At 41.1% G+C, this 24,632-nt stretch overlaps 1 protein-coding gene across 21 annotated transcripts in view; it reads right to left on the bottom strand.

Moving 5' to 3' along the window:
- The window catches only part of CEP112 (centrosomal protein 112), a 475,621-nt gene that overhangs the window by 378,547 nt on the left and 72,442 nt on the right, over positions 1–24,632 (bottom strand). For all 21 annotated transcript variants that reach the window (XR_009560193.2, XM_070044585.1, XM_060289906.2 and 18 more), the window contains 2 exons: positions 24,440–24,558; positions 18,165–18,308 (listed from right to left, as the gene is read on the bottom strand). Coding sequence is in view for 20 of the 21 variants with exons in the window: in XM_070044585.1 (XP_069900686.1) it covers positions 18,165–18,308; positions 24,440–24,558 (263 nt within the window). In the remaining variant the exon portion in view is untranslated. The remainder of the gene's footprint in view (positions 1–18,164; positions 18,309–24,439; positions 24,559–24,632) is intronic.

Genomic DNA, 24,632 nt, shown 5'->3' with positions numbered 1-24,632 from the left:
TACAAATGAAGAGAGGATCTATATACAAAACAGAAACAGACTCACAGACATAGAAAGCAAACTTATGGCTACCAAAGGGGAAAGATGGGGAAGGGAAAAAAAAAAACCCTTGGAAATAATAAGACACTATAGCTTGGCTGCAGGATACAAGGTTAATATACAAAAGTCAATCACTTTTCCTAGTAATAAACAAGGGGAATCTGACATTAAAAACACAACACTATTTACATTAGCACTCCAAAAAATCAAATACATACAACTATAACAAAATATGTACAAGATCTACATGAGGTAAACTACAAATCTCTGATGAAAGAATGAGAAAAATCAAAGAACTAAATAAATGGAAAGACAGTCCATGTTCATGGATAGGAAGATTCAATAATGTCAATGTCAGTTATTCCCAAATTGATCTACAGAGTTAATGCAATACCAATCAAAATCCCAGCAAGTTATTTTACGGATATGGACAAACTGCTCTTAAAGTTTATATGGAGAGACAAAAGACACAAAATATCCAATACAAAATTGAAAGAGAAGAACAAAGTTGGAGGACTGACACTGCCTACTTCAAGACTTATTATAAGGCTACAGTAATCAAAACACTGTGGTACTGTCAAAAGAAAAGACAAATAGATCAACGGAACAGAACAGAGAGGCCAGAAAGAGACCCCCATAAATACAGTCTGCTGATCTTTGACAAAGGAGCAAAGGCAATACAATGGAGCAAAGATAGTCTTTTCAACAAATGGTGCTAGATGGACAACCATGTGCAAAAAAAAAGAATCTAGACACATCTTAAAAACTATCTCAAAACAGATCACAAACCTAAATGCAAAATGCAAAACTACAGAAATCCTAGAAGATAACATATGAAAAACCTAGATTATCTTAAGTTTGGCAATGACTTTTTAGACACAACGTCCATGGCACAATGCATGAAAAAAAAATTGATAAATTGGACTTCATTAAAATTTTCTATTCCATAAAAGATAATATATATTAAGAGGATTAGAACATGGGCTTCCCTGGTGGCACAGTGGTTGAGAGTCCACCTGCCAGTGCAGGGGACACGGGTTCGTGACCCTGTCTGGGAAGATGCCACATGCCGCGGAGCGGCTGGGCCCGTGAGCCATGGCCGCTGAGCCTGCACGTCCGGAGCCTGTGCTCCACAACGGGAAAGGCCACAGCAGTGAGAGGCCCGCGTACTGTTAAAAAAAAAAAAAAAAAGGATTAGAATGTAAGCCACAGACTAAGAAAACTATTTGCAAAAGACACATCTGATGAAGGACTGTTTTCCAAAATATACAAAGAACTCAAAATTTAACAATAATAAAATAAAAAACTAATTAAAAAATGGGTCAAAGACTTAGACACCTCACCAGAGAAGATGACAAATAAGCATATGAAAGGATGTCATATCACATGTCATCATATATCATGGATATGCAAATTAAAACAATGAAATACCACTACACACCCATTAGAATGGCCAAAATCCAGAATACTGACAACAAATGCTGACAAGTATGTGGAACAACAGGGACTCTCATTCGTTACTGGCAGGAATGCAAAGTAGTCCAGCCATCTTGGAAGGCAGTCTGGCAGTTTCTCATAAAACATACTCTTACTATACAATCCAGGAATCATGCTCTTTGGTATTTACCCAAATGAGTTAAAAACTTGTGTCCATACAAAAATATGCACACAGATATTTTGTCTTGTTTTAATTTATTTATTTATTTGGCTGCACTGGGTCTTAGTCGGGGCACACAGGATCTTCATTGCCTCATGCGGGATCTTTAGCTGAATGTGGGATCTTTTTTTAGTTGCAGCATGTGGGATCTAGTTCCCTGACCAGGGATCGAACCAGGGCCCCCTGCATTGGGAGCACAGAGTCTTAACCACTGGACCACCGGGAAAGTCCCTGCACACAGATGTTTATAGCAGCTTCGTATTCATAACTGCCAAAATTTGGAAGCAACTAAGATGCCCTTCAGTAGGTGAGTGGATAAACTGGTACATGCAGAGGATGGAACATTGTTCAACACTAAAAAGAAATGAGCGGGCTTCCCTGGTGGCGCAGTGGTTGAGAGTCCGCCTGCTGATGCAGGGAACATGGGTTCGTGCCCCGGTCCGGGAAGATCCACATGCCGCGGAGCGGCTGGGCCCGTGAGCCATGGCCGCTGAGCCTGCACGTCCGGAGCCTGTGCTCCGTGACGGGAGAGGCCACAACAGTGAGAGGCCCGTGTACCCCCCAAAAAAAAAAAAGATGCTGATGTAGAATCACATTTTTCAGGCTGTAACAAACAGTGTTGGAGGGGAATTCCAGAGTTTATAACTGCAGAATCAGAGAAGGAACAAACAGATTACCTTGGGTACAAAGAATATCTTCCCACATTGTGAACTCAGAGGTGGCACTCGGAAGACGAGGTTGGAGTTCTTAAAAGGACATGACTTGTAGACAGAAGTTATAATAGGCATTAGATTAGTAATTCAAGTTCTCAGTCATGGGAAAATGGGACAAACTGCACTTGTGGGATTTGGAACAAGAGAATGGGAGAGCAACCGGCAGTCTACTGGAAGATCCCGGAATGAGGCAACAATGGCCTGAACTCAAGTGGTAGCTGTGGAAACAGAAGGGGAGAGAGCAGGTCCAGGAAAATTTTCAGAGAAGTAAATAGTATGATTGAGTAAAATACTAAATGCAGGAGATGAAAAGTGGAAAAATCATAAATCTTCCAGGTTCAAAATCTAATATGCCAAGAGAACTGGCACATTCTTCCCCAGAAGAAATGCAGGCTGTGAAAAAAGAATCTAGTTCTATTACAAATACATAAAAGAATCTAGTTCTATTACAAATACATAAAAACCTCTTTGAAGGGGTAGCGGGAAAGGTGATGACCTACGCAAGTTTGAAATGAGTGGCATCTGTGAGACCAAAGGCAAAAGGAATTGCACGTAAGCACTGTTCCCTAGTTGACAAAGTTGGTTCCCATGGGGATATGGGTCAACAACTCTGATTATATCCATTTCTGTACACTGAAATTGAACAATTAGAAGATGATGGTGGAGGCCAAGTTTCCAATGTTGGATTGAGAATTTACAGAGGGGAGGAAAAGGCTAGAATAATCCACGTGGTAATGGTTTACAGTTACAGACATCATTAAGAGATTATGTTTAGCTTAATACAGATACAGATGGTTACATATACTAATGTTTATAGATATGCATATATATACAGGTTTATATATACGCAAATACTCTGTCTGGTGAGAGGACATAAAAGAAATGACACCCCAGCAGTAATAAGTACACACCCAGCAAACAGATCTTGGTTTCTAATACCATCTCCATATAACCCACATTGATGGGGTGGGTCAAAGGGGCAGAGGGGCCTCTGTAGGGTCTCCCAACGGCTGAAGCTGGAACAATTGAAGCAACAAAATAAAGGAATATTGGATTATAGTCCAGAGCATAAGATAAACATCCATGAGTCCATACTGATAAAAATAAATGATTCCATAAATTAACAGATGAGGGAGAAGAGACAAATCTCCCATGCAGAAAAACTCCAAATAATTTACATAGATACTCCATCCTCAAGTATGGAGAGTATAACTCCCCACTTCTTATGCACAGGCTGCACATAGGTACTTCCTTCCAAAGAGGACAGTATGGAAAGGCAGGGAGGGAATGCCTTCACGGTGGAAAACCTAACAAACACTACCTCAGCCAGATGATCAAGGTTAATATCCACAGTAAGTCATTAGTAGCATATACCCTTGATGTGATATGCCGAGAACAGCACTGTACCTCTGTGATCTTACTGCCTCAACCCATAGCCCCAGTCTAATCATGAGAAAAACATGAGACAAATTCCAATACAGGGCATTATACAATATTCCTGACCAGTCCTCCTCAAAACTGTCCAGGTTGTTAAAAACAAGGGAAGTCTGAGAAACTGCCACAACCAAAAGGAACTTAAGCAGAAAATACAATGTGGTATCTGGATGAGATCCCGGAAAAGAAAAAGGGCATTAGGTAAAAATTAAGGAAAATGGAATAAACTATGGACTTCAGTTTATTAAGGTATCCTGTGGATTCACTGATTGTAACAACTGTACCAAAATAACGTAAGATGTTACAAAGAGGGGAAGTTGGGTGTGGGGTATATAGGGACTCTCTGTACCATCTTCTCAAGTTTGCTGTAAATCTAAAACTGTCCTAAAAAATAAAATCTATTTTTCTAAAAGGTCATCTTGTTCAAAATGATGAACTGGTGCTATTTGGGAGTTTTTTCTTTAAAATTGTGAGGCTGGGAGAAAAATTCTGGTGGCGACTATAAAATGACAAATCCTGGCCATCTCAGAGAGTGACGAGCTGCTGTATGAATCACCACATGCCACTAACGATAACAGTTAATAATAGTTAACACAACACTTCATGTGTCTAGGCCCTTTTGATACTCTTTAAACTTGATTCAGGTCCATGAATAGAATTCAGAGTGTCAGGGACTCTGAATGGAAAAAAATAGCTCCTCTTTATTTTCAGTCCCCTAACTAACTGACCTTCAGCATTTCCCTTTAACTATGAACACAGCCAACAACCAAGTTAGTATGAGCAAGACCTATGAATAACAGGAACGTAGATATTTCCATAGACCATGCAGTGTGGGATAATCACTAATATTGTTGGTCCTCCTCATTATTCATAAATTACAATAGTTATCAGGCCCACTGCTAAATCTTGAAATGTACTGCATTAGTTTAGAAGCATATGTATTACTTTATCATGGCTTTGATTTATTAATATTTTGATGACTGTAACTCAATATAATTGCTTTGCAATCTCATATATTTTATTAAATTTTCAAATACTATTCTGAGAAGGGGTGCATAAACTTCACAAGATGGCCAGTGGCATCCATGGTACAGAAATGGGTAAAGAATTCCACTAATAAAGCCTAAAATCTCAACAAATCTACTCACAGACTTCGTGTGTCTAAACCCTGGTATGAAGAGAGCCCTGTATTTTACAGCTGTCCCCTCCCCAAGCATCTAAGAATTTTGCTATCATTTTCATATTTCTAAGTTCTAATATATTGTTTTAAAAACCCAGTGTTTAAGGGACTCTGCTTAAGACTAAATAATGAAGAATTATATATCTTATTTCAAAAGAACTTGGAATATTTCCAAGTAGAAGAGCAATGTAACATACTACTCCACACTGATTTAGTTATAAAAATGTCACTTTTCTATCAACATTATTTTGTGTTCTGTTTATCTAAATAAAATTAATACAGTTCAAAACTAAAAAAAAACCAAAATCCAGTGTTTACATGTTTAATTACTAATTTCACACAAGAAAATCCCTGCCAATACCAAAAGACATGAGTCTAATCATCTATACAATTGTCTGCTTACGATAAATGGCACGGAAACAGAATAAGATCCAACAAAAAAACAAAAAAGCCTGAAAGAACAAAACACAGGAACTCATTCTCCGTGACAGGCTCACCTTCCATCTGGAGCCATGCCTTGAACTCCACCTTGTTTAACTGTTAAATCAGGAGCGGCTCAGCAAGATCTGTCTAGTTTGATGATTCTTAAATTCAGCGCTGCTGACAGACTCTGTCCATTTCTCTCTATACTTACTGTTACCTAATGACAAGGTCTGAATGCGAATGTTTAAATTCAACTTTCATTAAAAATATAATGAAGTTTCTCTAACAGTAACCTCTTGGCCCCAAAGTATCACTTTACTTTACATCCCAAATTGATAAAAATTAAAATTCCACTGTGAAAGCTATTACTCAATGATATTCAACTAATGAAATATAACAGTGCAGTAGGCATTTTAGACAATCAATATGTTTCATAAATTTCAACCCTAAAATTACTTAATGTATTTATTCACTTTTGTGAAAATTTAGGATGTTGAGATGATGAAAATGTATTTCAGATATAAATCTGGGTTTTGCTCATGGCTTTGAATATCATCACTATGCTGATTATCCAGAAAATAAACCCTTGGTTTTTCCCCCTAGTAAACCTGATCCACTTTCAGGCTTCTCCATCCCAGGGCACAGTAGCAGCACTTGGCAGTTCCCACCTCTTCACTGACACCCAAGGCCAAGCCGCCCACCTCTCCCTCCTGTACCTATGACACCAGCATCCTGCTTGGTCTCCCGGCTCCCATTCTTGGCCACCCAGAGTTTGTTCTCCGCACAGAGCAAAACAGATTCTTTAAAAATAATAGTCAGATGGAACCACTTTCATGTGCTCAATCCAATACAAATTCAATGCAAATATACCAGAAATTCACTGAACTGTATGAAGGATGGTTAACAATAACCCAATACAGGGTTTTCCCTGATTTGCCCACTGACGAATTTTCCTACCACGCTCCTTTCTGCTCCTTTCTGCTCCCAGAGCCCCGTCCGCACCGCCCCTCGCTCTTCTATGAACTTGCCGGACAGTCCCAGCTTTCGGATCTTTGCACAGGCCATTCCTTCTGCCCGAAACGCTTTTCCCAGAGGATTGCACAGCCCCCATACTTCTCAAAGGCGCTGTGTAAGCATCGCACCTTCAGAAGAAAGGCTCCCCAGCACCTGTCTGCAGCAGCGCTCGCCTCTGCTTTATTCCACATACCAGTGTTGCTCAACCTATTGCCAGGGCTTCCCTGGTGGCGCAGTGGTTGAGAGTCCGCCTGCCGATGCAGGGGACGTGAGTTTGTGCCCCGGTGCGGGAAGATCCCACATGCCATGGAGCGGCTGGGCCCGTGAGCCGTGGCCGCTGAGCCTGCGCATCCGGAGCCTGTGCTCCGCAACGGGAGGCGCCACAACAGTGAGAGGCCCGCGTACCGCAAAAAAAAAAAAAAAAAAAAAAAAAATTATTGCCATTACTTAATTAACTAAGAAGCCAGTTTAGATATTTTTCTTCTAATCATCCCCTACTATGAAATTTTAATACCACAGTCTTGCTGTTTATAAATTATGCCCGCTGGAGGGTCACAATCCATTATAATATCTAAATTTTGTAATCCCAAGAACCAATTTCCACCTCCTTGAGGATGAAATCACACCACTGATTTTCTTTGGAATTTTATTTTATTTATTTTTTATACAGCAGGTTGTTATTAGTTATCAATTTTATACATAATCAGTGTACACATGTCAATCCCAATCTCCCAGTTCATCCCACCCCCACCACCACCCACCCCCACTGCTTTCCTGAAACGCTTGGTGTCTATATGTTTGTTCTCTACATCTGTGTCTCTATTTCTGCCGTGCAAACTGGTTCATCGGTACCATTTTCCTAGGTTCCACATATGTGAATTAATATACGATATTTTTCTCTTTCTGACTTACTTCACTCTGTATGACAGTCTCTAGATCCATCCACGTCTCTACAAATGACCCAAATGCGTTCCTTTTTATGGCTGAGTAATATTCCATTGTATATTTGTACCACATCTTCTTCATCCATTCGTATGTCGATGGGCATTTAGGTTGCTTCCATGACCTGGCTATTGTAAATAGTGCTGCAATGAACATTGGGGTGCATGCGTCTCTTTGAATTATCGTTTTCTCTGGGTATATGCCCAGTAGTGAAGTGGGATTGCTGGGTCATATGGTAATTCTATTTTTTACTCTCCATACTGGTCTCCATAGTGACTGTATAAATTTACATTCCCACCAACAGTGCAAGGGAACAGGGTTCCCTTTTCTCCACACCCTCTCCAGCATTTGTTGTTTGTAGATTTTCTGATGATGCCCATTCTAACTGGTGTGAGGTGATATCTCATTGTAGCTTTGATTTGCATTTCTCTAATAATTAGTGATGTTGAGCATGTTTTCATGTGCTTCTTGGCCATCTGTATGTCTTCTTTGGAGAAATGTCTATTTAGGTCTTCTGCCCATTTTTGGATTGGGTTGTTTGTTTAATATTGAGCTGCATGAGCTGTTTATACATTTTGGAGATTAATTGTTTGTCTGCTGATTCATTTGCAAATATTTTCTCCCATTCTGAGGTTGTCTTTTCATCTTGTTTGTAGTTTCATTTGCTTTGCAAAAGCTTTTAAGGTTCATTAAGTCCCATTTGTTTATTTTTGTTTTTATTTCCATTACTCTAGGAGGTGGATCAAGAAAGATCTTGCTGTGATTTATGTCAAAGAGTGTTCTTCCTATGTTTTCCTCTAAGAGTTTTACAGTGTCCGGTCTTACATTTACGTCTTGAATCCATTTTGAGTTTATTTTTGTGTATGGTGTTAGGGAGTGTTCTAATTTCATTTTTTACATGTAGCTGTCCAGTTTTCCCAGCACCACTTATTGAAGGGACTGTCTTTTCTCCATTGTATACCCTTGCCTCCTTTGTCATAGATTAGTTGACCATAGGTGCATGGGTTTACCTCTGGGCTTTCTATCCTGTTGCAAAGATCTATATTTCTGTTTTTGTGTCAGTACCATATTGTCTCGATTAATGTAGCTTTGTAGTATAGTCTGAAGTCAGGGAGCCTGATTCCTCCAGCTCCGTTTTTCTTTCTCAAGATTGCTTTGGCTATTCGGGGTCTTTTGTGTTTCCATACAAATTGTGAAATTTTTTGTTCTAGTTCTGTGAAAATTGCCATTGGTAGTTTGATAGGGATTGCATTGAATCTGTAGATTGCTTTGGGTAGTAGAGTCATTTTCACAATGTTGATTCTTCCAATCCAAGAACATGGTATATCTCTCCATCTGTTTCATCTTTAATTTCTTTCATCAGTGTCTTATAGTTTTCTAAGTACAGGTCTTTTATCTCCTTAGGTAGGTTTATTCCTAGATATTTTACTCTTTTTGTTAAAATGGTGAATGGGATTGTTTACTTAATTTCTCTTTCTGATTTTTCGTTGTTAGTGTATAGGAATGCAAGAGATTTCTGTGCATTAATTTTGTATCCTGCAACTTTACCAAATTCATTGATTAGCTCTAGTAGCTTTCTGGTGGCATCTTTAGGATTCTCTATGTATAGTATCATGTCATCTGCAAACAGTGAGTTTTACTTCTTCTTTTCCAATTTGGATTCCTTTTATTTCTTTTTCTTCTCTGATTGCCATGGCTAGGACTTCCAAAACTATGTTGAATAATAGTGGCTAGAGGGCACATCCTTGTCTTCTTCCTGATCTTAGAGGAAATGCTTTCAGTTTTTCACCATTAAGAATGATGTCAGCTGTGGGTTTGTTGTATATGGCCTTTATTATGTTGAGGAAAGTTCCCTCTATGCCTACTTTCTGGAGAGTTTTTATCATAAATCAGTGTTGAATTTTGTCAAAAGCTTTTTCTGCATCTGTTGAGATGATCATATGGTTTTTCTTCTTCAATTTGTTAATATGCTGTATCACATTGATTGACTTGCGTATATTGAAGAATCCCTGCATCCCTGGGATAAATCCCACTGGATTATGGTGTATGATCCTTTTAATGTGTTGTTGGATGCTGTTTGCTAGTATTTTGTTGAGGACTTTTGCATCTGCGTTCATCAGTGATATTGCTCTGTAATTTTCTTTTTTTGTAGTTTCTCTGTCTGGTTTTGGTATCAGGGTGATGGTGGCCTCGTAGAATGAGTTTGGGAGTGTTCCTCCTCTGCAATTTTTTGGAAGAGTTTAAGAAGGATGGATGTTAGCTCTTCTCCAAATGTTTGATAGAATTCACCTGTGAAGCCATACGGTCCTGGAATTTTGTTTGTTGGAAGATTTTTAATCAGAGTTTCAATTTCATTCCTTGTGATTGGTCTGTTCATATTTTCTATTTCTTCCTGGTTCAGTCTTGGAAGGTTATACCTTTTCAAAAATTTGTCCATTTCTTCAGGTTGTCCATTTTATTGGCATAGAGTTGTTTGTAGTAGTCTCTTATGATGTTTTGTATTTCTGCGGTGTCCATTGTAACTTCTCCATTTTCATTTCTAATTTTATTGATTTGAGTCCTCTACCTCTTTCTCTTGATAACTCTGGCTAAAGGTGTATCAATTTTGTTCATCTTCTCAAAGAACCAGCTTTTAGTTTTATTGATCTTTGCTATTGTTTTCTTTGTTTCTATTTCATTTATTTCTGCTCTGATCTTCATGATTTCTTTCCTTCTACTAACTGGGTTTTGTTTGTTCTTCTTTCTCTAGTTCCTTTAGGTGTAAGGTAAGTTTGTTTATTTGAGGTTTTTCTTGTTTCTTGAGGTGGGCTTGTATTGCTATCAACTTACCTCTTAGAACTGCTTTTGCTGCATCCCATAGGTTTTCAATCATCGTGTTCTCATTGTCATTTGTCTCTAGGTATTTTTTGATTTCCTCTTTGATTTCTTCAGTGATCTCTTGGTTATTTAGTAACGTACTGTTTTGCCTCCATGTGTTTGTGTTTTTCACGGTTTTTTCCCCTGTAATTGAGTTCTAATCTCATAGTACTGTGGTCGGAAAAGATGCCTGATATGATTTCAATTTTCTTAAATTTACCGAGGCTTGATTTGTGACCGAAGATGTGATCTATCCTGGAGAATGTTCCGCGTGCACTTGAAAAGAAAGTGTAATCTGCTGTTTTTGGGTGGAATGTCCTATAAATATCAATTAAATCTATCTGGTCTATTGTGTCATTCAAAGCTTGTGTTTCCTTATTAATTTTCTGTCTGGATGATCTGTCCATTGGTGTAAGTGAGGTGTTAAAGTCCCCCACTATTATTGTGTTACTCTCAATTTCCTCTTTTATAGCTGTTAGCAGTTGCCTTATGTTTTGAGGTGTTCCTCTGTTGGGTGCATATATATTTATAATTGTTATATCTTCTTCTTGGATTGATCCCTTGATCATTATGTAGTGTCCTTCCTTGTCTCTTAAAACATTCTTTATTTTAAAGTCTATTTTATCTGATATAAGTATTGCTACTCCAGCTTTCTTTTGATTTCTATCTGCATGGAATATCTTTTTCCATCCCCTCACTTTCAGTCTCTATGTGTCCCTAGGTCTGAAGTGGATCTCTTGTAGACAGCATATATATGGGTCTTGTTTTTGTATCCATTCAGCGATCCTGTGTCTTTTGGTTGGAGCATTTAATCCATTCATGTTTAAGGTAATTATCGATATGTATGTTCCTATTACCATTTTCTTAATTGTTTTTGTAGGTCTTTTTCTTCTCTTGTGTTTCCCACTTAGAGAAGTTCCTTTAGCATTTGTTGTAGAGCTGATTTGGTGGTGAATTCTCTTATCTTTTGCTTGTCTGTAAAGCTTTTGATTTCTCTGTCAAATCTGAATGAGATCCTTGCCGGGTAGAGTAATCTTGGTTGTAGGTTCTTCCCTTTCATCACTTTAAATATATCGTGTCACTCCCTTCCAGCTTGTAGAGTTTCTGCTGAGAAATCAGCTATTAATGTTTTGGGAGTTCCCTTGTATGTTGCCATTTTTCCCTGTTGCTTTCAATAATTTTTCTTTGTCTTTAATTTTTGTCAGCTTGATTACTAAGTGTCTCAGCATGTTTCTCCTTGGGTTTATCCTGCCTGGGGCTCTCTGTGCTTCCTGGACTCTCTCTTCTCCTGGGACCCCCTATAATGCAAATGTTGTTGCGTTTAATGTTGTCCCAAAGGTCTCTTAGGTTGTCTTCATTTCTTTTTATTCTTTTTTCCTTATTCTGTTCAATGGCAGTGAATTCTACCATTCTGTCTTCCAGGTCACTTATTCATTCTTCTGCCTCAGTTATTCTGCTATTGATTCCTTCTAGTATATTTTTCATTTCAGTTATTGTATCGTTCATCTCTGTTTGTCTGTTCTTTAATTCTTCTAGCTGTTTGTTCTTTAATTCTTCTAGGTCTTTATTAAACGTTTCTTGCATCTTCTCAATCTTTGCCTGCATTCTTTTTCTGAGGTCCCGGATCATCTTCACTACCATTATTCTGAATTCTTTTTCTGGAAGGTTGCCTATCTCCACTTCATTTAGTTGTTTTTCTGGGGTTTTATCTTGTTCCTTCTTCTGGTACATAGTCCTCTGCCTTTTCATTTTATCTGTCTTTCTGTGAATGTGGTTTTTGCTCCACAGGCTGCAGCACTGTAGTTCTTCTTGCTTCTGCTGTCTGCCCTCTGGTGCATGAGGCTATCTAAGAGGCTTGTGCAAGGTTCCTGATGGGAGGGACTGGTGGTGGGTAGAGCTGGCTGTTGCTCTGGTGGGCAGAGCTCAGTAAAACTTTAATCCGCTTGTCTGCTGATGGGTGGGGCTGGGTTCCCTCCCTGTTGGTTGTTTGGCCTGAGGCGACCCAACACTGGAGACTACTCGGCTCTTTGGTGGGGCTAATGGCGGACTCTGGGAGGGCTCATGCCAAGGAGTACTTCCCAGAACTTCTGCTGCCAGTGTCCTTGTCCTCATGGTGAGACACAGCCACCCCCTGCCTCTGCAGGAGACCCTCCAACACCAGCAGGTATGTCTGGTTCAGTCTCCTGTGGGGTCACTGCTCCTTCCCCTGGGTCCCGATGCGCACACTACTTTGTGTGTGCCCTCCAAGAGTGGAGTCTCTGTTTCCCCCAGTCCTGCTGAAGTCCTGAAATCAAATCCCACTAGTCTTCGAAGTCTGATTCTCTAGGAATTCCTCCTCCCGTTGCCAGACCCCCAGGTTGGGAAGCCTGACGTGGGGCTCAGAACCTTCACTCCAGTGGGTGGACTTCTGTGGTATAAATGTTCTCCAATTTGTGACTCGCCCACCCAGCAGTTATGGGATTTGATTTGATTGTGATTGCGCCCCTCCTACCGTCTCACTGTGGCTTCTCCTTTGTCTTTGGATGCGGGGTATCTTTTTTGGTGAGTTCCAATGTCTTCCTGTCGATGACTGTTCAGCAGTTAGTTGTGATTCCAGTGCTCTCGAAAGAGGGAGTGCTGAAATCACCCCACTTAAATGCATGTCTTACAGTGGCTTCTTTTTCATCCCACCACTTATCACTACTGGACACCTGTAGCTGTTCACTGGCTGTCGCCCCATAGAAACATGAACACTGTGGAAGGGACTTCTTGTTTACTACTTTGTCCCCAGGGTCCACTGCAATGCCTGGTCATGTTAGGTGCCTGGTAAATTTAACCTCATGAGCCAAAAACTACTTAGGCTTTTTCACTTTTATACAGCATGCTACATTTGTTGTTAACTTATACAATAGTTATGGGCTGAATTGTCTTCCTTCAAATTCATACATTGAAGTCCTAAGTCCTTAGCACCTCAAAATGTGACTGTATTTGGACGGTCTTTAAATAGGCAATTTAAAAAAATCATATATCTGATAAGGGATTGACACCCAGAATATACAAAGAACTCCTATAACTCAATAACAAGTAAAAACCAAACAACACAATCATAAAGACAGCAAAGAACTTGAATAGACATTTCTCAAAAGTTAATATACAATGGCCAATAAGCACATGAAAAGATGCTAAGCATTACTAATCATTAGGGAAATGCAAATCAAAACCAACCACTATGAGATACCACTTTGTACCCATTAGGAAGGCTATCATCAAAAAAACAAAAACAAAAACAACAACAACAAAAAAATAACCAGATAGGAAGAGGCAAGGAAAGATCTTCCTTTGGAGATTTCAGGGAGGGCAGGGCCCTGTGGACACCATGAGTTCAGACTTCTAGCCTCCAGAACTGTGAGACAATAAGTTTCTCTTGTTCTGAGATACCAGGTGTGTGGTCATTTCTTACAGCAGTCTAGGAAACTAAGATGCCTATCAAATTGGCAAAGTTTTGGTTTGTCTGTCTGTTTGTTTTTAATTAAAACACCCATTGTTGGGCCCAAAACGTAGAAGAATGGGCACTCTCACACACTTCCAATAAGAGTAATTTTATTATGTAGACATTCATTTTTTTTCTTTTTGACTATATCACTTTTCTAAATTTTCAATAATGAAAGTATATGTATATTTTTTTCCAAAAGAAAAAAATTTATTTTTAAATCCACTATCATCACCATTATTTAACATTTTCTGCAAGTTCTAGTCAAGGTACAATAAACTATAATAAAATATTTATTACATACATGTTAAGGGTTAAAATTTATGACATATACATTTATTCCTGAGTCTTTTATACAACAAAAGTATAAAAATTTTATGTGACAAAAATATAAAAGACTCAGGAAGAAACATTACAAAAGGAGTTCAAGAGACCCCTGGGTTTTATTTTATCAACTCGGAAAGCTGATTCTAAATGTATATGTAAAAGAAAAGGACTCAGCATAATCAAGCCCCTTCTGATGGACAAGGAAGAAAGGAAGACTTCTCTAACAGACATCAAGAGTAACCATGAAGCTATAATAATGAAGACTGTATGATACTAGCAGAGGTAGACAAATTAGCCAACCAACTAGAAGAAAGACCGTCATATATATGGAAGTCTGACAGCTGACAGCATGGCAGATCAATGAGTAAAGGAGGAATTAGCCAAAAGTAGGAATTGGGGGAGGAGGGCATGTGGGGAAGAAGGTCATCCAGGTAGAAAATAATGAAATTAGATCCTTATCTCATTCCAGGCACAAAAAATAACTCCACATGGACTAAGAACTCACTGTTAAAAACAAAACTTTAAAGTTTTTAGCAGAATATATAGGTGAACCTTTCTGCACTTGTACTAGAGAAAGATTTGTTTAACAAGACATAAAGGGCTTCCCTGGTGGTGCAGGGGTTAAGAATCTGCCTGCCAATGCAGGGGACACGGGTTTGAGCGGGGAAGATTCCACATGCTGCGGAGCAACTAAGCCTGTGCAGCACAACTACTGAGCCTACGCTCTAGAGCCTGCGAGCCACAACTGCTGATTCTGCGCACCACAACTACTGAAGCCCGCATGCCTAGAGCCTATGCTCTGCAACAGGAGAAGCCACCGCAATGAGAAGCCCGCACACCACAACAAAGAGTGGCCTCCGCTCGCTGCAACTAGAGGAAGCCCACGCGCAGCAACAAAGACCCAACGCGGCCAAAAATAAATAAATAAAATAAATTTATATAAAAAAAAGACTTAAAAAGCACTAATTATAAAAGATTGATAAATTTGAATAAGTTAAAAATAAGACCTTCTTTCATCAAAAGATCATCTCTCTCTCCAAAGCTTGGGGGCTGATATACTACAATCTAGGGAGATGCCCTTCCTCCAAAGTTGCATTTTCCTTAGGGTTAAAGAGGTTTGTGTGTTACAAATGGGACGTTGCCAAGGAGAGTTAAGCAGTGGTCCCATGCTTTCTGGGGCTCTCTGCCCTGAGGGTCACCTCCTCCTCACTATTTAAAGTATAATTGATCCCCACAAGGATCCGGTCTTCCAGCTTTTCCCCAATACACCTTAGAATAATGGATAAAGCCAAAGGACATGAGCTCACAGTACAAAATAATTAGACACCTTCAGACAACTATGAAAGAAAGCCAGCAATACATGTATATATAAATAATAAAATATATAGCAACTATAATTTATAATACATATATAATGTAGTAGTATGTAATATATAATATTCTGAAGGCAAATAATTAAACAGATGGACCAAGAATTTCAAATAAGCCTAATAAGCATATTTAAGAAGATAAAGAATATATTAACAATGTGAAAAACAGGAAATTCCTAAAGAAGATAAAGGAGGAGGAGGGGAGAAAGAAAAACCAAATTAAAATACTGGATATGAAAACAATAATAATTTAAATAAAAGGTGTAATAGATACAATTAGAAATAAAATAAATACAGCAGAAGGAAATCTACTAAAAAATTAATTGGTAAGAATAAGATCAGAATGGGAAACTATCCTAGGAGCAGAGGATAGGAAGAAAATACAAGGAGACAGAAAACATAAAATAAGACCCAAGGAGTAGGAAGGATAGACTTTTTTGAAGAAATAATGTATATAAATTTATCGGAATTAAAGGAAAATGAAAAACACAAATTTGAAAGGCTCAAATAATGCCCCCAATACTCACACCTAGAGACACTGGAGTGACATTTAACACAGATAAAAATCAAAGGTATCTGCTGACGTTTGAAACTGCTTGTGTCCTTCCCTTGAAAACCGCCTTAGGCCACGCTTTTTCTCAGTTTATCTCTTAGTGTTGCTCCACTGTCTTCTGGCATGGAACCTGAGGTGAAGAAATCTGAGGACAGCTGAGCATTTTTCCCCTCATAACAAGCGACCTGATTTTTTGATGCTTTCTCTGCGGTGGAAAGTGGGGAGAGGGTTACAACCTGGCCCCTCATGGGTCCCCCCAAGGACATGCTCTCTGCACACAGAGAGATGCTGCGCTAAGAAATCCCAGCTGTGCCCCCGTGTCCTAATCCAGAGGCTGCCGTTCCCTCCGGAGGGTAACCTCCTACCTTCCACTGAGGTGGGTGAGAAGCAGGCCCACGCTTCACGATGTGGGGGAGAGGATGTAAAGAGCTGGCTGGGTTTTGCTGTTAATTTTATCATTAAAAAAAGTTTTGCTATGGGCCATTTCAAACGTACAAAAGTAGGAGGAATGGTATAATAAGCCGGCTTGTATTCCTCACCCCAATCTCACATCTAGCTGCATCTGAAACCACCCAGCTCTCCATGTGCTGAAGCAGCACCTGCACCCCGTCTTCCAGAGGTGAGCAGTACAACAGGTCCTGAGCCCCGGAAGGTCCACGTGTAACTCAGCTTGCTTCTTAGATTCCCCAAGGCCGACGCAGGGTCCTGCTTTCTTGAACCGGCTGGGTCAGTGTCAGCTCATCCACCGCCTTTCCAACTCCAGAATTTTATTGCCCTCACACTCTCTTTGTCCTCCTGGCTATGCCTTTTCCTTTATCCCTTTACTACCATTTTTGTGGGAGGGAATGGAGGCCAACACCAAGTTCAACCTGCCATCTTTGAGCAAACATTGATTAACTTCTTGAATTGAGTACTTTCTCATGTATATGGCCCTCTTGATTACTTTTCCTGTATGTTACATTTTCAAAGACATTAACAATTATCTATTTCAAAGACATTAACAATTATCTATTGAGCTCTTATTAAATAACTTATGTATATTAATTTATTTAATATTTTCAACGACATGTATTACACTTTACTACTACTGTTACCCTATCTGACAGATGAGGAAACTAAACATCTGAAGAGCTCGCATGGCACTCACGGCTTTAAGGATCTGGGATTTGAGCCCGAGACCTAAAGCCCAGGCCCCAGATCACTGTGGATCCTGCACCCCATTTCTTTAGCCCTCTGCCACAGGCCCTTCAGCTGGCCTAGGGTCTCCAAGACAAGCCCGGGTAATGGACTCTTGCTCATATTCCACAGCTTTAAATTCAAGGAAGCACTCTGGACCAAGCCAGGCTGGCCGGGTGAGCTGAGTGGTCAGGGAAGGACACAGGGCTCCATACACCACGAAGTCGTATCATATATCAGAAACAAGACTGACAAGGTGCACTTGCCCCAGACGTGAGGAGCCCTGGCCCAGGGGCCCCTGAGCCCGCCTGCCCCTCAGCCCACCTGCCCAGGCTTCTGTATCTCAGGAAGTCAGCTGAGCTTCTGAAGGCTGACAACATTCACACCCTCAGACCTACCCTCTGCAAGCAGTGCTCACTGAGGGGGCTCTCAGGGGTTCCCCGTCTTCCCTTGGAGAAAGTTACTGTCTCCTGCTGTGCACTACAGTGCCCTCCTTCTGCATCCTTTTCGGAAGGGGACTCTGGGGCTTACCCATGTGGTATCCGTGTCTGGCTCCTCAGTCAAGACAAATCTACTAAGAAAACCTGTCCTCGATTGCTCACACTACTCCTATCTCCAATTTGACTGTCTTCACACTAGCATGAGACGTTTTCAGAAAAACAATCAAGTCTTCAGTTAAAAAGACTGAAACAAACAATAAAACAGAAATAAAGCAAGAAAAGAAATTATCTCTAGGTTGAAAGTCAGCGAAGAAAACAAGAAGACTTGTTAAGGCTTCTGTGGGTTTAAAACAAACAGCGGCATCAAACAACCCAGGGTGAAACCCACGGCACCTCCAAGAGACCGTCCACCGTCGCGTGTAAGCCCGTGTCGAGGGGAAGGTGAGGTGTTTCCTGTTAATTCTGTAACATACTTATTTAGGCACTGCACACATCCTGGAAGCATGGGGACATGGAGATGAACAGGACAGTTTATAAACACAGCAAGAAAAGACAAAAAAAAAGGACTCACTGTGGACTGTGTCTGTGCCACGTATTCACCCTCCATTTTGTTCAGACGCACGTTTGTGTCCTCGAGCAGCTCTTGGATATTCTCAGTGTGCTGCTTCTGAAGTTCAAACTTTTCCTTCTCCATTTCTGCTACAGCATTGTGGAGCTACACGGTGAAATCGAAAACTGACTCTTTCACTACTATTATAGAACAGACTATTTTGCAATTCAGAAAAAAATGTTTTCCTATACTTCTCTATTTATTTATATGGTGACCTGAACAACAAAAGATATAAAACTCATAAATAAACATTCAAAGTAAAGATACCACGTAAAGAGCATGATTAAGAACCAATTTTTTGTTTACTTTCCTGAATTGAAAATTTTAATGGATAGACAAATAATTAAGGGAATTATCCACCTCAGGTACAAACAGTAAATAAATCAGACAGATAATACAATGCGTCAGCTAAACAACACTAGTATTAGCCTGAAATCAGAAAACAGAAATATTTATAATATTGTTATTGTTTAGGAATATTATCTCACTGTCTGTATTTTCATCTTAGTTGCATGAAATTTTGCACAAGGGTAATGTTAAAAATGCTTTATCCTTCAGCCTAACCCCCAATGAGAAACTATTTTTATCCATCCCATAACCTTTACAAAAGTGGACACAAAGATGGTATTTATAAATCAAAGAGAGTTCTCTAGGGAGAACTCTATGTCCTCACGCATACTGGTCTTTTTTTATGAAGATTATGTACACATGTTTAAACGGATGAAGCTCTAAACTATCGATGTAACTGAGGTAAGGAAACCAAAGTTCAAAGGACAGGTTCCAAAGGGAGCTGAACACCTGTGCGCCCAGACCTGTGGGCGTTTGCTCACTTACTTTCATGGGAGGGGAATTCAGAATCGAACTCCTCTCCCCGGTATCCAATCCCTGACTCATTCAAGGTTGGGTGGGGGCAGGAGCCCAAAACAGTCTAAAAGATACATTTTACTTCCCATTCCTGAGTAGGCAGGACAGACAAGGCTACGACACAGGCACAGAGGCCTTATTTGACTAGGAAGACACTGGAGGGACAGGGAAAACCCTGAGAGATGGTGGAAACGAGAGGAGAAGACAGGCCATAACTACGCCTGTTAGTGGGAAGCATCCCAGGAACTTTCCTTCTAGTTTCTGGCTGAACAGGAAGAGCAAGGATGGCTCAGTAATAGCCGTACGGAAGATCCTGGGGTTTCACAAATTTAACAAATGCAATTTTGACTATTTGTAAGTGGTCTCGCAAATCATTGATATGGTACATTTCTTTGCCAAGGTATACGTTTTAAACCAGTGTCATGGCTGGTATTCAGAAGTCAGTCACTTGTCTGGCACGTGAATGCAGCCAAGCCCACAGCGCCTGCATCTCAGAACTGCTTCGCAGCTGCTGACTGACGTGCACAGCAACACTGATAAAGGGTGTAGAGGAGTCACTTGGAAGGCTGCGGTGGTTTCTTCACGTGTGTGGTCCCCCATACGTCCCACGCCACACACCGCCTGAACGTCAAACCCCTGCTGTATGCAGGGGCCCGTGAGTGCAGTGCCTTCTCAGGGGCACCACCATCGCTTTCTGAGGCCGGTGCCTGCTGCCCCTGGGGCGCGTCTGCAGTCAGCCTGAGCCCTTTATAGCTCACCCGGGGGTTTAGAGCGGAGCCCACAGGGTGAGAGCGCAGCCACAGCACAAGCGTGCTGGAACTTGCCCAGCCGTTTGAGGAGGGGACAGGCACACTTGGCCTAGAGGTCTGACTGAGGACTAATCGCGCACTCCGTCGGCCCTGGGCAGCCACCAGGCGTATGCTCCGGACCATCCGCGGTGCTCAGGCCCCAACGTAAACGGTGTCGTCCAAAGAATACGGTCGGCCCTCCGCACCCGCAGGCCTCACATCCACGGACTTAGCCAACTAACTGCAGAGCGAATTTTGACTGCATCCATCCAGCACATTTTATTAGCATCTACCGTATATCAAGCAAATGCGTCCCCGAGAGCTCCCCCAAGCCTAGCAATGAACTGGAGTCCAGGTCACTCGGCCCAGGAGCCTTCAGAGGGCAAACATTCCCCTGAGGCATAAACTGCTTAAGCAGCAAATATTATTAGGCATGTTCTAAAGTACAAACCTTGCTAAGTCATAGGATGCCATGGTGGCCCTGACAATAAGGGGATCTATAAACCCACAAGGAGGTGTTTTAGCCAGGGCTTGGCGACGGGTTGAGGGGATGCAAAGGCCCCCTCAGTATCCCACAGATTGGTCTAGAGCCTGGACATCTGACCACGCACTTGCCTCACGCCGCAGGAGGCCTAGAGGAACCAGGAATCTGTCCAAATAGAAGAAAAAGTATCGTAAAAGCCAACAGGTGAATGGTGTAGCCACTCTGGAAAACAGTATGGGAATTCCTTGAAATGTTAAACACAGAATTAGCACATAACCCAGAAATTCCACTCTTAATTATATACCTGTGATATAACAGAAATAGAAATAGAAATATATACACATATATATATATATATAAAAATAATATATTTTGGTCTCTGCCCCCAATTCCTGGCTCTGAGGTCCTATATCCCTTGGGATTTCCTGGGTGACAGGACTGTCTTTGGTTCCAAGGAGGCGACTCTGGGTGGGCTCTTGGGCAGCTTCAGGATGGGGGCTGGTCACCCGAAAGAACAAGCCATCCATGATCAGAAGCCGGGAACTTGCAGCGCACCCCCATCCTCCAGGGAGGGGACAGGGGCTGAAGATTACATTTATAGTCAATCATCCCCACATGATAAAGCCTCCATAAAAATCCCAGAAGTACAGCGTTTGGAGAGCCTCCAGGTTGGGTGAACAGCTGGGGCCGGGAGAGCAGTGTGCCAGGAGGGCGTGGGGAAGCTCTGCGCTCCGTCCCACATACCTGGCCCTGTGCATCTCTTCATCTGGCTGCTCGCCTGCATCTCTTATTATATTCCTTACAATAAAATGGTTAAATGGTAGAATGTCAGTGAGTGCTTCCCTACGTTCTGTGAGCCATTCCAGCAAATCATGGAATCCAGGGAGGAAGTGGTGAGAACTCCTATTTATAGCCGCTTCGTCAGACGTACAGGCGACAACCTGGGACTTTAGACTGACGTTGAAGTGGGCGCACTCTTGTGGGACTGAGACCTTAACTTGTGGGATGTGATACTGATTCTAGGTAAATAGTGTCAAATTTAACTGAATTATAGGACATCCAACTGGCGTCAAAGGGAACTGCCTGATGTGTGCAAAGCCCACACATGTGGCGTCAGAAGTGCTATGAGGGGCGAGGAAAGGAAAATGCAGGCAGTGCTCCTCCCTCTTCAGGAGCCAAGACAAATGAAAACACAGGCCACACAACAACCTGTGCACAGATTTTCATAAAAGCATTATTATCCAAAAAGTGGAACCAAATGTCCACCAACTGGTGACACGCGGTACCTCAACACAATGGAATATTATTTGATCATAATACGGATTGAACTACTGATTCATGCTACAACATGGAGGAAACTTAAAAACATTATGATAAGTGAAAGAAGCCAGTAACAAACTGCCATGTATTGCATGATTTCATAGGCCAAAGTGTGGAAGAAAGTGGATGAGTGGTTGCAGAGGGCAGAGGAAGGGAACATGGGAAGAGAGTGACAGCGGGTACCAGGTATCTTCTGGGCTGACAGGAATGTCCTGAAAACCATACAGTGGTGATGGTGGCAGGACCTCATGAACAGACTGAAAACCACTGAACTGTACACTCTAAGAGGGTAGATTTTATGGCACGTGAGTCGTAACTCAATTTTTAAAAAGGCCCATAGATTACAAACAGCATGGCAGAGCCGGGTAACTGGCACAGTCTTGTGCAGCCAGTAGAAAAGTGTAAGAAGGGGAGCCGGATTGCGGCAAAGGAAGAGAGGCTTCAATGGTGACCAGCGTCTCAATCACCAAGGGCCTCGTAGCCCCAAGGGCCACTGGGAACCACTAGGGTGATTCACAGTGACGAGGAACACCAGATCTGTGTTTCAGAAAGACCGTCAACACGGCTGTATCATGGGGCACGGACTGCGGAGGTGCCGAGGGTCCAGTTATAGCGACGGAGGCCAGAGACACGATCTCCAGACCTAGGGGAGGGACAATGTGAATAAATCACAACAAATAGAACAGAAGTGCGAGTGATGAGGTGTGAGAGGTGAGGCGAAAGAAGAGTGTGCGGCAGCCGAGCAGATGCCACCACCATCGGGAACAGGGAGAAGGGGAACCTCGGGAGGAGGCTGCTTCAGCAGTAAAGGAAGAAGATGGAGTTTGGGGAGAATGATGGAATTTAGATCAAGGAGAGATCCATTTTCTCCCCACAGCTTTATTAACGTTAGCAGCTTTACTCACATAGCATACAGAGCACCAATTCAAGTCAGACATTCAAGGGCTTTTTGTATATTCACAGACTTACGCAACCATCACCAAAATCCATTTTATCACCCCAGAAGAACACCTGTGCTCTTTAGCTATCATGTCCCTCATCTCTCCGCCTCTATAGATTTGCCTATTCTGAACATTTAACACAGAGTCATAGAATTGGTCTTTTATAATTGGCTTTTTTCACTTAGCATGACGTTTTCAAGGTTCACCCATGTTGTAGCGTGTACCAGTCCTTCATACCTTTCCACTGCCCAGCAATATTCCATTGTATTAATATACTACATTTTATTTATCCACTCAGCAGTTGATTTCTACTTTTTGGTTTTCATATGAATAATACTGCTATCAACATTCATGTATAACTTTTTGTGCAGACACGTTTTCATTTCTCTTGGGTATGTAGGTAGGAAAGGCATTGCTGCGTCAATCACAGGATAACTCTAAAAAAGCTAAAAAGGAGAGATCTTAACGAGGTAGTTGGATACCTGGGCCTTAAAGTGAGAAACGTAGGATGGAGAATTCTACGAGGGAGTACACACACACACACACACACACACACACACACGTATCACCTCACCTCACCTTGGCGGTACAGATACTTCACACTTTCTGAATGGATGACCGCAAAATCACAACATACATCTATCCTCTGCTTACTCATTTTTGGCACCTACCCTGCTTGCACCAGGCATTCACCTCTGCCCAGATTTACATGCGACTGTACTTCACAAAAAAGACCTTTCACCACATTTGCGGTGTTTCACATCCACTAATCACCGTGTTAACCGTAAGAAAGAGCTGCTGGTCCAGCTGAAAGCATAAAACGTACCCTTGCGCGTGGCAGGAGACAGAGACTCTTCTCTGCAAACACCAGACAACTTAAATTGGGGAAGAAGGAACTAGGGGAAAGGGAGTCAGGGGCTACTATGAACACAATGGACCTGACGCAAGCAGAAGAATATGCCAAATTTATAGAAAAGATAAAACCACTCAAATGAAAATGCAACTAGAAAAGAGCTAAGTCTGCCCCTCTGAACATGGGCCCTTCCCAGGCTGGCACTGAAGCTGCCACAGCCAGGACAGATAAGTCCTGTGTCTGCCTGGGGAGGTATCAGAGCTCTCAGGAAAACAGACTGAACCCAGATTAATCAGGGACTATCAATCGGGAGGAGGAGTTAACTGCAGACCTTTATCACAGAGCTCCTCAAAAGAAGTAACGTGCTTCTTTCCTCTTACATACGTAATGTGATGTCAACTAGTGGCTAAGGGCTCCTAATGAAAGTACTGCACGTGACTATGTAAGACTCGTTCATAATGAGCATTTTTTACATTACTCTTGGCACTGCTGAATTTTATGAAAATATTTTTCGGAATTAAATGCTCCTCCAAGAATAAGCCATCCACTACTGATCTTGTTTACATCAAAAACAAATTTATGCTACAAATATTGTGTTACCTGAGATTTCAGAAAAGAAATGATCCAGGGCCTACATCCAAAGTTTAAACAGTTTAACTTCCAAAAACTACCTGCTGTTCCATCCCTGCTAATTTCGCTTAAAATCTATTGGCTCTGGCAAAAAATTCAGAACTTTAATTAAATTCAAGAATTCTTAAAAGTAACTTTTCTAAATGAAAACTAGTTTACAAACCATTAAAATTCCAGAAAAAATATACCAAAACACGAATAGCTATTTCCAGTTAGTCTAGAATATTAAGTTATTTTTATTTTTTCAAACATTTCTGTATATTTTGTGAACACCCATTATTTTTATAATTAAATTTGTTCCGTTAAAGTATAACCCTTTATATTTTTCCATAACTATTTTATTTTATGTGGCTTACCTTTTTTTCCCAATCATTATTCAGAGATTCTGTACTTTGTTCACATATCTTTTTTAACTCTGCAATCTGGTTATCTTTGGTCTCTCTGATAACTTGACATTCACGTACAAGGGTCTGAACTGTCAAAAATGATGAAAACATAGTTAAACCAATTCTAGCTGCCACGTTAAGAGTCTGATGATAATAAAAACAT

The sequence above is a fragment of the Globicephala melas genome, chromosome 20 (assembly GCF_963455315.2).
Source record: "Globicephala melas chromosome 20, mGloMel1.2, whole genome shotgun sequence".
NCBI lineage: Eukaryota > Metazoa > Chordata > Mammalia > Artiodactyla > Delphinidae > Globicephala > Globicephala melas.
The sequence above is the reverse complement of the archived record's forward strand: the minus strand, read 5'-3'. Positions and strand labels throughout refer to the sequence as shown.